General features: G+C 36.8%; 1 protein-coding gene across 2 annotated transcripts; it reads right to left on the bottom strand.

Annotated features, from left to right (window-relative positions):
- Positions 1-767: 767 nt before the first annotated feature.
- arf3b (ADP-ribosylation factor 3b) lies at positions 768-7,131 on the bottom strand. 2 transcript variants are annotated; one of them, XM_030134029.1, is made up of 5 exons: positions 7,063-7,131; positions 4,077-4,312; positions 3,857-3,967; positions 3,622-3,746; positions 2,757-2,918 (listed from the first exon to the last, which is right to left on the bottom strand). In XM_030134029.1, exons 2-5 carry the CDS (start codon positions 4,222-4,224, stop codon positions 2,757-2,759), a joined length of 546 nt encoding a protein of 181 aa, XP_029989889.1. In that variant the 5' UTR covers positions 4,225-4,312; positions 7,063-7,131. The 2 variants fall into 2 exon arrangements, with proteins under 2 accessions (XP_029989890.1, XP_029989889.1); XM_030134030.1 differs by lacking the exon at positions 7,063-7,131 and having other exon boundaries at positions 768-2,918; positions 4,077-4,224.
- Between the last annotated feature and the right edge of the window lie 6,648 nt (positions 7,132-13,779).

The following is a 13,779-nucleotide window of genomic DNA, read 5'->3' as shown; positions in this document are numbered from 1 at the left end:
TTCAATTAACTTTGTCTTATAAGGGAGTATTTACACGGTATGGCAAGTTTCCTTGAATGAAGTATCTGAATACTCTTCTACCACTGCTCTCAGGAACATGTACGTTTCCAAATGTATCCAGAAGTTTTTATTTCCTGTTATCCCTACAGTCTGCCAAAGAACAGAAGGAGTTCAAGGGTAAAGGGAGCGTAACATCTGCAGCTGCTGTGAACGCCTGTGTGGCAGATGAACAGTAGAGAAACTCCAATGTGAACTGGATACACAGATAGGTTTTGGGAATGCATGCATATCACAATATATTTCTAATCAAAGTATCATAAATTAGCACCTTCATATGCAAAAGGTTAACATGATTGGCCAGTAAACGTGTTTCATAGTTTGTGTTTTGTGCCTCTACTACATCATTAAAATGATATCTAATGGAATTATAAAGCCTAACTGAAGTTACTGGTTGACAAACAGTGCATGGTGAAATGAGTAAACATGATAGTCTGAAGTCCAAACAGATGACCCCCAGTAAAAGTAATGCAAATAAAAAAAAAAAAGTCTGTTAAAAAAAAAAACAAGAATCTTTCACATAAGGGTCACTGTTGGCAGTGGCTTATGCTGCTAGACACTGCCCCCTGCTGGTGGAAGCTCATTAAACCAGAATAATAGTGTAGTTTCTATCTATCGTTATCCATCATTTTTACATGTGAATATAAAAAGTTCAGTGTAAAAATGAAAACATAAAGTGCACCACAAACATTTCAGTTTGACGAGACAGGTCATACAGAAAATGGGTTTTATTTGTAATACAGCAGGATTTTGTCGTCTTACATCACATACAGATGTCTCCATGCATTCAGCATTGAAACATGAGCTTCACTGTTCAGTTTAAATCTACTTGTGTAACTATAACGGTACAGAATGAATCATCAGATTTTTTTATTTTATTTTTTTTGCACTGATTATCATTGTTTCACAGACACAGTCTACATCAACGTTTCTTTACACCCCAAGAAAAAGAAAATTGACCACCAAATATGAATCAAGTGCACTGGCAAAACAGAACATACTGTTGGATGAAACTATTATCGTATCCTGAACTGTGGTGCAAGACCTGCCTTTTCCGGGCATAGAGAAATAAATCTGTAAATTATTTCTTTATAGATAAATATATGCAACTCAAAACTACAACCAAACCAGCTTAAACCAATTTAAAGTCCGTTTTTACAACACTAAATATAAGGCCACAAAACCCAAATCATCAAACTCATGATTTAACAAACAAGAGATGTTGAATATGAATGCACGGATACGTTGTTGGAGTGGATATACTGTTCATTATGTCATATTGTTACTTGCATTGTACTATATGACTGATAGTACTCTTGTATGGCACAAAGAAATCACTTCTTTGACAGATTGTGCTGGTATCAGTGGTGATGTGGTGACTCGTCCGTTGTGGATGTGCTGATGAATCTTTGCAAACAAAAACACCGACGTACTGATCTGCTTTCTTTCAAACAAATACAGTGACAAAAACACATAAATAAAGGAATATGCATGTCAAATAAATATCCTTATAGCCATTAAGATTCATCAACAATATTCACATTCAGTAACACAGACTTATTGGGTTACAGCAACATAATCAACCCCCAATACACAAATCTGAGACAAAACACACATTAGCGAGAGCAACCTGATGCAGTTTGATCACTCATATTGACAAGAAGGCAGGCAAGCTGTGCATTGAAGATGTTAAACTATACTTGGCTATTAAAGTTAATCTACTAAATTTGTACTATTATGTATATACGTCGACAGCTACTGCAGAAAAACATTAGTTCATGTTAGAAAAACGCAAATTCTTACTGTTAGTTTCTGTGGTCAGGCAGTTAGAGAGGATTTACAAACTGTGTCAGCATCCATGCAGGTCAGCGGATGGAAAAGCAAGTAACCAGGTCGATAAGCGCTACCAGGATGCATTCAGTTCAGGCAGTCAAGAATCCATTGTGCATTTTGAAACATTTAAAAAGGACGGCTTCAGTGTGTCTGGTTGTACTCGGGGAGTAGAAACACGCCGTGGATATCAAAAGACTGAGGCAGTAGGAGGACATGTGGCAGGGGATGTTCGTCCCGTTATCATTTCCCAGATCAGAGAGTTGTTCAGGATTAACACTGATGACTGGCTCGCACACATGTACACGCTTTGTCTGAGTGTCAAATTGCCTCAGCATTGCCCACAAATTGAAACAAGAGCGCTAACCATTAAACCAAATAAGGTTTATGGTGACATGAATGCGCCAGCTGTGATTGTTGTCAAAAATGGCTTGGTTACCCCACAGAAAAGACAAACGACTGACAGTTTAAAAACATACATCAACAAAAGTCATATCTGACTCAATGTCGACCCAGTGGAGTCACACATGACTCAGTACAGCATCTAGAGACTAACATACAATACACTGCACCTAAGGACAAGATGTGGAAACATGGAAGAGTAAGTGTCTGCTGTGATTGCTTGTGGTTTGTGTGTATTATTTGTGTGTTTGTGAGAGTGGTTAAATATGGTGTACATGAGAGTTTGTTTTCACCTTGCGCTCAAAACTACTAGGAATCTCAACAGACTGGAAATGAAAGCCCTAAATGTCCCCAAAACATCAAATCTTACTTTGTAAGTATCAACCAAAAGCCCTGCTCCTAACCTGCATCCCCATTCCCAAAACAAAGCTAAAGGTGGGTGGTTGTGGCTGCTGGTTTTCCTCTTCTTATTTCTTGTTCTTGAGCTGATTGGCCAGCCAATCAAGGCCCTCATAGAGGCCATCCCCGCTGGTGGCGCAGGTGGCCTGGATGTACCAGTTGCGGTGACGCAGGGAGTGTAAGCCCAACTTATCTGTGATCTCAGCAGCGTTCATGGCGTTTGGTAAATCCTGTCAGAGGCGAGAATACAGAGGATAATAGGCAGAGATCAGTGATTTCTGTCCCTTCTCAGTGAGTGATGACTTGGGTGTAATGTCATTTTCTGATGTTTGTCCACAGTATACAGTATGAGTCCTAAGTCAGCGCAGTTGTCTAGAAGAGAATTTAGAGCACTTCATATTTGTATCGTCTGAAAAGGTTTGTGAAAATGTTGATTTCCTTTTCCAGCTGGACTTAGCATGTACCCAGTGTCAAAACTACTCAGAAATGGTTTGCTGACCAGCGTGTTGTTGTGCTTAAATGGCCTGGCAACTCATCTGACCTGAACCCCATAAAGAATCTATTTAGTATTGTCAAGAGGAAGATGAAACAACACCCAACAATACAGATAATCTGAAGACCACTACCGTAACATCTGTGCTGTGGCTGATCACCTCCATGACACATTGATGCAGTAATTTGTCCAAAAGGAACCACAAACAAGTATTCAGTGGATAAATGAATATAATTTTTAAACCAGAAGATCAACATGCCATCCTTTTCCAGATCAATTCATGAAATATTCTAATATTTTGAGATACTGGATTTTTGAGTTCTAAGCCAGAGTCAGCAAAATTTATACAAAAAAGGCTTCAAATATTTTACTCTGTGTAACGTGAAACTTTTCCATGAGATTCTAAATATTTGAGCTCTAAGTATGTAACAGCTACTTGCCTGTTTGTTGGCAAACACAAGAAGCACAGCATCTCTGAGTTCATCTTCAGCCAGCATCCTCATCAGCTCCTCTCGTGCTTCGTTCACACGTTCTCTGTCGTTACTATCCACCACAAAAATTAGACCTGAAAAGACACAGAGTAAGGAAATAATTACAATTTCACAAAAGATCCTGTTAAGAAGAGGTACATGTTCACTTTTAGCTCAGTGTTACCCTTTGATTAGCTTAGCTCACCCTGTGTGTTTTGAAAGTAGTGTCTCCAGAGGGGGCGGATCTTGTCCTGCCCACCCACGTCCCACACAGTGAAACTGATGTTCTTGTACTCCACCGTCTCCACGTTGAACCCTGGAAAGAACAGTTACGTTACACAAGCTGTGAATCAAATACTGCTCCTCTTCACAAAAGCATTCAGCGACTTCTCATACTGAGCAACATCTACAGTAACTGCACACACCGATGGTCGGGATTGTGGTGACAATTTCGCCCAGTTTAAGCTTGTAGAGGATTGTCGTTTTTCCAGCAGCATCGAGCCCCACCATCAAGATCCTCATCTCCTTCTTCCCTATAAGACTCTTCAGCAAATTTCCAAAAATGTTCCCCATGATTCAAATGAGGTTCTTAAGATTCAGTGTGTGACTACAGTCCTTACGCTTGATGTCTCAGTTGTCAAGCAGAGATGAATAATGGAGCCTGAAAGAAAAGAAAACAAATTAATGCAACTATATGAAAAGGTACCTTGTTACAAAGTACAAATACTCATAAAATGTATCAAAATAAACTACAAAACACTTTACTAATACTATTGGAAAATGTATTTAGTCAATACAGGCTACATATAATTTTGAAATTACAACGATGCTTCTCAATCCAAATGCTATGTATACAGAAAATCACTTTGCTAATTTAATGTCAAGATAAGAAATATAACAATTAATCAAGTTAGGAAATAGTGCCAGTATCAGTAAAATTTGACGCAGATATGGCTAACATCAGGGTTGCCAATTCACACCTGCAAAAAAACCAAACCAAACCAAAACAAACCAAAACAAAACAAAACAAAACAAAACAAAACAAAACAAAACAAAACAAAACAAAAAACCTAAATTATACCTAAAATGGCCTGGATAATTGATGGTTAGTTTATGTCAAGTTCCAGATTTAATTATTGATTGATTGATAAATTTAATCAATAAGGATTTATTAGTCTAACTTCGATATTTGGTTCAATTTTGATACAAAAATGAAATGTAAAATAGTACATTTCCAACAATGTTGAATCTAAAAAAAAACCCACAATAGGTCTACCTATAGTTGAAACTGCTGTCTTTGACAGCAGCAGTAACACACATACCTATTAAAATATAATCAACTTGTATTTCACCTGTTGTGAGTGTGACTGAGGCTAAATTGTTGCAGTTTGTTTTTACAGTTAAAATATATGGACAAAGTGTCTTATTTAGAATTGTCACAGCTTACTATGCTGTCTTAAAAATGCATTATGTAATGCAATTCTTTTTTTAAACAACAAATTACATATAAATTTTAATTTGCTCCCAGGCAAAATACAAAGATAATACCACTCATGCTCTTGTCATGTTATCAGGTACAATAAAGGGATATTCATGTTCACTTTCCCTCACCTATCTCAAAAATAAACATTGCACCAAACCAGAACATCTCACTTTTATATGTGTACCCCCCAAAAGGTGCAAGAGTTACTAATCACCCTGAGCCTTTATCAAAGAGAGGATGAAGGAGATGTATGTCACTGTCATGACTCCAGGCTGCAACACAATCTGTTCAGGCTGTTTTCTCATTTTTTCTCCTTCAAATGTAAGTCTGAAACAATGCCAAGCCCTCAGAGCACATGCAAAATGTCCTACATTACCAGGCCTGTGTGACTTTTGCCATTCAATAAAACCCTACACTAGATTGCTATTCATTAGCTGCTTGCAAAAAACAAAACAACAAAAAAAATTCTAAGATTTTTTTGTGATTTTTCAAGAATGAATGAGAACAGTGTGAGCTTTCAGTCTCCTTTTTTGTGTTACACAACAGTCTGTAAAGTATATTTAGGTTGTGGGCTTTTAGTTGCTGAAAAAAGTCTCTCAGCATTTGAGCTACAGGAGAATATACTGGGCTGTTTTTTTTTACTTTTTTTTTTTTTTTTGTACTATTTTCTTAACCTTTACGATAAACATCAAAGCTACTCAGTCTGTGGGTAGAATTTGCAGCCAATCAGTCTGTAATTAACAGTCTGAAAATGTTTGCATATTACACTGTAGCAAAGCACACAGGTAAAGCACATTTTAGAGTCCAAAATACAGTCACCCGTAAAATTGGAATAATTTGTTTTCAGAGACATTCCTCTTTTTATTTCTATTTATACGACCAGTAATCCCCTTTGAGCAGGTACAATGATTGCATACTGAGCTCCAGTTACACTTCTAGAGTAGTATATAAATTGAATAAAACTGAATAGAATAAATATAATTTGCCCCAACCATTTAATAAGAGGTAAATATTTTATTCAAACTTTATGTAGTATTTCCAGCATTCAACAACCTTCAGCTGCATCCCATCAAGCTTTATTTTTACACTTATTTTTATATTCAGCTGATGTTAATCACCTCAAGGTTTTCAAAAACGTTGTGTTGACCTAAAAAAAGTGTAACTTGGTAGTCCTATTTACATAATCGGTGTTTTTCAAAACTCGCCCACAATGGAAGATGCTGATTTAAACATATTACAACAAAATATGACAACAGTGAAGGCTGACAATAACAGACAGGCTTGAAAAAGTGACTCTGAAATTAAAGACATGAGTTGATTTGATGAAGATGCAGCCCTGTCCATGGTGCTGAAGAGCATCCCAGAAAATACAACTGAACAACATCATGAACACAAGTTGTTTTTTTTGTTTTTTTCTCATACTCGGGTTTTTGAAGGTGATAGGTTAAGTATGGTGGTTTAAGATGGAGACCCAGTAGGCAGCAGGGCCGTGATATGCCGGTTTGATAATGTTATTTCAGCTCCGGGTGACTCAGGTGACGTTAGCCGACGATGCTACGCGAGGTAAGGTTACAGTCCCCGGCCGCCACCAGCCGTTAGCATCGGTCCTACACATTTTTTTCGCTTCAGCCAGCAACCTAACTGTCATCTACAACTATCTCTCGTTTCTTTATCCTAGCAGAAACCAGTTAGTAAGTGTGGTGTAGCTTTGAATCGGTGTGGCATAACCGTTGCTAGCGAGTATCTCCGTCCTGATACACCCCATTCATCCATGCAGCCACTCTCATCCCTGCAGCGGGCATCCTACCACCACCACAGCCCGGACAACAACAAGGATACACAGCCACACACGACACACACTAAAAACATCCGTAGAGTCTAAGACCTATGTGTATATTAGCAAGTTGAAGCTGCTGTCAGTTTCTTACCTTAGCCGACTAGTCCCCCACTAAACGTCTCACGATATTTTTCAGGGGGACAACTCAGCAGTAACGGAGGTGAAATCTCGCGAGATCATATTTAAAAACCTAAGCAAATTTTGGGTCCTTTTGAAGAAAAATACAAGGCTTTGTTTCTTTTTCCTTATGTAATAACTTTTTGTACATTATTATTTTTAAACAACCCAGCGTGGAAGAACTACCCTATTTTCACAGGATGCAGAGATCTTTAACCCTTTCATGCATACTGGTCACTACGGTGGACAGCTATTCTACAACTGTTCTCTTATATATTCATGAGTTTTGTTGTTTTAGTTCCATATCAGCCAACACAGTCGACAGTTATGCATCATGTAACTTTGCTGTTCTGGATGAACCTGATCTGCAGTAACATGTTTGAGTGTAAATCAATTGTTATTAGACTGTAATTATCATTTTTTCTTTAACAAAATAGGGTTTGTTTTTTTTTTTGTATATTATCTCCATGAAGTAAATAATAACTAGTATTAGAGTGTGTTTAAATATGAGAAAACATCAGATTAGCAGCATTAAAAGTGTTTTTATTTCATAGTTTTCACAGTGTATCAGTAAATACATGTTTCTTGGCTTCAAAAATTAAACGCATCGTATCCATTTGAGTGGACATTTTTGCAATTCCATGAAAAATAGGTTCATAAAAAGCTGTCAGTGACATTGTTTGTTTTTTTTTATGCCTAAAGAGGAATAAAAACAGGGGGGGAAATCATGATTAAGGTTCTCATAAGTCATGCATGAAAGGGTTAATCAGAGAAGTGAGTCAAATCTTCCTTCATTTGTATTCTCTTAACTATTTTATGTCAAATGTAGCTTACAGTCATTGTTAGCAAATAAACATCAGTAAGTGAGCAAAATACTATCAGCAAGGCAGCATACTGGATAATTACAAAGTACATTTTACATTTAATTTTAAAATTAACTTGGTTACCACCAAGGATCAGTTTAAGTAGACTAATCTAAATAATCAAATTGAATTACTACAAAGAGTCTTCTTTCCAAAAGAAGGTGACGCCTAATGTAATGGTGTAAAAAAATTAATTAGTACATTTGTTAGACTGTGTCACACTGCAAGCACAAGAATGAATGCCAGGAAGGACACCAGTTCTTCTTGCAAAACAAGTTCACCAAGTTTATCAGGGGAGTTACTGCTGAATTCATTTATGTTAATTTAAATTCATGTTTAGATAAGCAACTTCAGCACTGATGTTGTACGAGGAAATAAAATGAAACTGACTTGAAATTAAATTGTGAATCTGAAAAGCAACAGATCTAACTGCCACTGGTTACATTTGTCGATTTTGCAAAGAAGTTTTCAGGAAACTAAATGACAAATGCATGATACTTGGTCCTTGGTCCAATATTTTCACTTGTCAGTGTCAAGTTTCTATATTGATGTTTTATCAGATTAATTATTGAATATTACTTTAAAATGTGCATCAATCAAAGATATCATGTGGACCACAGATCCGACACGGAAACATGTTGGATTCATGATGAAGGCTTTATAATAGTTAGAAATACAGATGAAATCATAAAGACCATAACTGCTCACATTCATATATTTAAAAAAATACTGTTACATAGTATAATACTGTTTTACCAGCATACTGTACACAGTTTGTTAGTCTGAAGGAGTGAGTTTTCCATTTATTTTGCAGGCAAACATGAGTCATTGCACAATGACAGTGTTATTTTTGTGTCACTTCCAGATCTTCCAACTCTTTCATACAAAGAATTTGTAATTACTTTGAGGTAGCTAGTTGTATTTGTAAGTCAGTACCCATGTTATGTGAAACATCTTTGTTTTTTTTTGTTTAGTTTTAGTTAGTGTTACATAAATTAGTTTACCAAATGCATTCATTCATTCATCTTCTGAACCTGCTTTATCCTCGCTAGGGTCACAGGGGATGCTGGATTCTATCCCAGTTACCTATGGGTGATGGCATGGTACACCCTGGACAAGTACCCATTTCATCACAGGGCTGACATAGTCACACACAAACAGTATTTTGAAACAAGACAAACAACCAATCACTCTCACATTCACACCTATGGGCAATTTAGATTAACCAATTAACCTATTAGTGCATGTCTTTGGATGGTGGGAGGAAGCTGGAGTACCCAGAGGGAACTTAATACCAAATTATGTGCATGAAACACTGTCCTTTATTATCTAATATATGAGCATGTGACCAAATACAGCAATCTGTGCTGGTGTTACTTCCATGATATCCTGCTGGGCTGTCAGACAGTTGGTTGTAATTTGTGGAAGAGATGGATGTTAAAACAGTATTGATGTATTCAGTGGGGGAGGCCTATAGACACCTGTCAGGTTCCTGGAGATCTAATTTTACTTGCTGGCAGATTATCCAAAATTGTGGAATATCCCTTGTGCTAATGAAGGTCTATTTTTTGTTTTTGTGATGACAGCTATCAGGGTTGTTGGCATTTTGTGACCTTGTTACATCCGACTGAGGGCTTGTGTTTCTGTATAACTAAAATGTGTGATGAGGGTGAGTCATAGGTGAGGAAAACCATGCCATCATTGGCTGTTGTTTAGAACATCTCCAATTTTAGAAAGAAAATCTGTAAAGAGTGTGTACATTATTGTTTAATATGGACAGTGAACAATGTTTTATGACTAGATTCTTCTGCTATTGGTTACCTAGTTAAAAAAAAAAAAAAAACTCTGAAAAATGAGTACTCAATCTTTTTGTGTATTATGTGTGCAAGTAATTAATGGGATTCTTAATAAAGTTAGAAGTGACTGAATTGGATTTAGAGGAGAATGGAGAGAGTTAAGGCAGTGGATAAAATGATGCCTAGGTAACCATAAATAAAAGTAATCAAAACACACATTCCAAAAGTACATTTCTCTACACTGAATTCATATTTGACTCAAGGACATGTAGAGTAGAACATGAACAAGTACCTCCTCCACCACTGAACAAAAGAAAAAGAGGCCAAAACACGAGACAAGCTGTTCATCAGATTCAGTGATAACTGTAACGTTGCAGGCAGTGACCCAATAGCAAGAAAAGACAACCTGACAAACGGGTATAGTTCACAAAACTCCAGAAATAAAAACAGGGTTTGGTACATGGGCAGACAGTCCAGGGGGTAACCAATCCAATAAGGGACAGACAGAGAGCAGATACCAGATGGCAATTCCAAGTCCAATACACTGAGTGCAGTCCAACAGCAGCCGGGTCAAAACCAGTGGTCCAAACGACAACAGGCAAAGGTACCAGTAGGGAGAAGGAGGAATCAGCAGCCACAGAACAGTCCAAATCAAACACAGAAAAATCCAGGAGCAAACAGGGAAGACATGACAATCTGGCAGGGAACAAAGGGAAAGTCCAGGTTTAAACGCCCAGTCAATATGGAACAGGTGAATTCAATTATGTCACCTACATGTCACCCAGATATGTATGGGCTGAAACTGAATTTGAATCATGAAAACTGAATCTGAATTGTATAATTTGAAATTGAATTTATTAGTTTCGAACTTAAGTCCAATAAACTTGAAACTGAATGTAAGATAATGAAATTGAATTCAGTTTCTCTGAAACTACATTTTATCCTCACTGAAAATTCAACTCTATATATTTTCACATTCCGTTCTCATAATTCAGTTTCAATGTACTGTGACACACATCCAGGTAGTTAAGGAAGAGCAATCGAGCACAGATACACAGGCCTCCTCTTCAGCCAATCAGCAGCTACGTTTTTGAGCATGTAACATAGTAGTTGTCAAGGAAATGGAGTAAGAAGTGCTTGGTGGCCCAGAAGTGTCACAGCAATATAAAAGCCGCACCACAACACAATAATACACAACACAACACAATAAGCCACAACACTATACAGTTAGTCACAGCACAATTAACCGCAACACACCACAATAAGCTATAACGGAAGTTATCCCACAACAGAAACGGGTGGTGACAGGAGTGGACTCGGTGATTAAATAGGTCGTTGTGCATAAGGTTTAAGTGATTGCTGTCGTTAATGAACAATATTGATATTTGCTGTTGTATTTCTATAATTTGCCATCTAGCCTCGGGCTATTATTATAATTATACAGTTAATAGTTAGTAACAAATTTAACATTAGTGAGCACTGCTATGGAGCGAATCCAGTGAAAGTAGGGCTTCAACTAGGGCTTACAGGCTCATACCAGATGTGAATGATATCATTGTATGCTCTGATGTAACTAATTTTACTTTTCTCAAGCTGTGCAAATAAAGTAAAACCACAAACCACCAAAAGTGGATGCACATACAAGTTCATGTCCACAAAACGGACAGTACATTTTTATCTGTAGGACAAATGAAGCATAGGCTTAATCAGATAACAGCTGGCTGGTAGGCTGTAGTTACAGCAAGGAGAAAATGAAACTGAAGAATACTGTAAGCGTACATTCAGTTTTTCTCTATTTGCACAACTTGAAACAAGTAACGTGTCCTTGACAACTACTATGTTGCATGCTCAAAAACGTATGTGCTGATTGGCTGAAGAGGAGTCCTGTGTATCTGCACTCGATTGCTCTTCCTCAACGACCCGGATGTCTGTCACAGTAAATTGAAATGGAATTTTGAGAACTGAATTTGAATTGTGAGAACTGAATGTGAAATTATATAGAGCTGAATTTTCAGTGAAGATAAAATGTAGTTTCAGAGAAACTGAATTCACTTTCATGATCTTACATTCAGTTTCGAGTTTATTGGACTTAAATTCAAAACTAATAAATTCAATTTCAAATTATACAAGTCAGATTCAGTTTTCATGATTCAAATTCAGTTTCTGGTGGCACATATTTCAGCCATACATAAGGTCCTATTTACTGCTTTTTGAAACAATTTTGCATTAACATCAAATGTACAGTGGTCTTTGTTAACCTTCAACCCTGTTACTGAAGCATATGTTTCAAAATACTGTTTGTGTGCGACTATGTATGTCAATATAGGCATAACTTGCAACTTAATTCTAGAAATTTTATGCACCATTCTCTAACTAGCTTAAATCACACTGCAAGCCTTCAGGGTGAATTCAGATTTATTTCTGCAAACTCATTAGTTTTGTTTGACTATCCACATCAACTGGACACATGCATTTGCAGTGTGGTCTCCTGTTGCGTTTATACTGTACCTTCTTTATTTTATACTTTAGATTTTATACTATAGATTTAGTTTTTTACAGTTTACTGTAGTTTTTGCGACTATTTATTCCTGCTCTTTTTACTGTGATTTTTTTTTTTTCTTTTACTTTTGTTTATTCATCACACACTATATTGGTCTGAGTACTGTAATTTCATTGCACATGACTGTTACAAATTCTATTCTATTCTATTCTATTCTATTCTATTCTGAACTGATCCACATAGCAAAGGAGCAAGATGTCACGTGCAGCACAGTGACATACTGAAGTAAACATGTCAGTCAATGTGTACAGGTTCAGGCAGGGAATTTGTGAGCGGATGATAATAAGGATAAAGAGAAATTAAGATACAGCAAAAACGAAGTAGAGTGATGTCAATGTATAATGATGTAAAAAAAAAAAAATGTGTGGATTAAATTGAGACATAACACAGTCAGACCTTAACTGATTTAGGGCCTCATAAAGAGGTGGATCAAGTCCGACATGAAAGGTGAGATTCCATATTATTACCCCGCCCCCCCCAAAGGGGAGGCAAGGGGTATTGTTTTTGTTTGGTTTGTTTGTTAACACTAGCAGCAAAAAACTATGTGCTGAATTCATAACAAATTTGGGTTATAGGTTGCCAGTGACCCAGAATAGATGTCATTACATTTTGGGAACAGTAGGTCAAAGTTCAAATTTCTTATGAATTTTTAAAATCTTCCCATTTACTTATAATGGGTGAAATATGTGCGAGGGGGCGGGGTTTGTTGTGCCTGGCACCACTTGTTCATTTTTTCAAAATCATATCTGAGTCTCATAAGACACAGGTGTCAAACATGCAGCCCAGGGGCCAAATCCAGCCCACCAAAGAGACCAATCTGGCCCGCGGGATGAATTTGTGAAATGCAAAAATTTCACTGACGATATCAATCAAGGATGTTCAATCTCAAGTGGGTCAGACCAGTAAAATACTATCATAATAACTTATAAATAATGAAAAAAAGCAAATTTTTCTTTTTGTTTAAATGTCAAAAAAGTAAAATTACACAAAAATGTTTACATTTACAGACTAGCCTTTCACAAAAACTATGAACAACCTTAAATGTCTTAAGAGAAGCATGTAGTATTTTAATAACATTCTGCCTGTTATTAAATGTTTTGTGTATTTGTAGATCTACTGTGATCTGTAAGTTATAATGCATATGTATAAATGATAAATTGAGGTGCAATATTGTTAAAATTACTCTTGTTTTTCTTAAGAATTGTTCATATTTGTTCATGTTATATCAAGTCAAGTAAACATTTTCATAACGAAATTTTACTTTTTTCACTCAAAAAAACACAGAGAAAACTTTGGAGTTGATATTATTCATAAGTTCTTATCCTATTATTTACATTATTTTACTGGTTCCGGCCCACTTGATTTCATATTAGGCTGAATGTGGCCCCTGAACTGTCATGAGTTTGACACCCCTGTTATAAGAGATCAGATTTGAACCTGCACAACAGCACCCCCTGTCGCCTATGCGGGGT

This window comes from Sphaeramia orbicularis, chromosome 5, assembly GCF_902148855.1.
Source record: "Sphaeramia orbicularis chromosome 5, fSphaOr1.1, whole genome shotgun sequence".
Classification (NCBI taxonomy): domain Eukaryota; kingdom Metazoa; phylum Chordata; class Actinopteri; order Kurtiformes; family Apogonidae; genus Sphaeramia; species Sphaeramia orbicularis.
The sequence above is the reverse complement of the archived record's forward strand: the minus strand, read 5'-3'. Positions and strand labels throughout refer to the sequence as shown.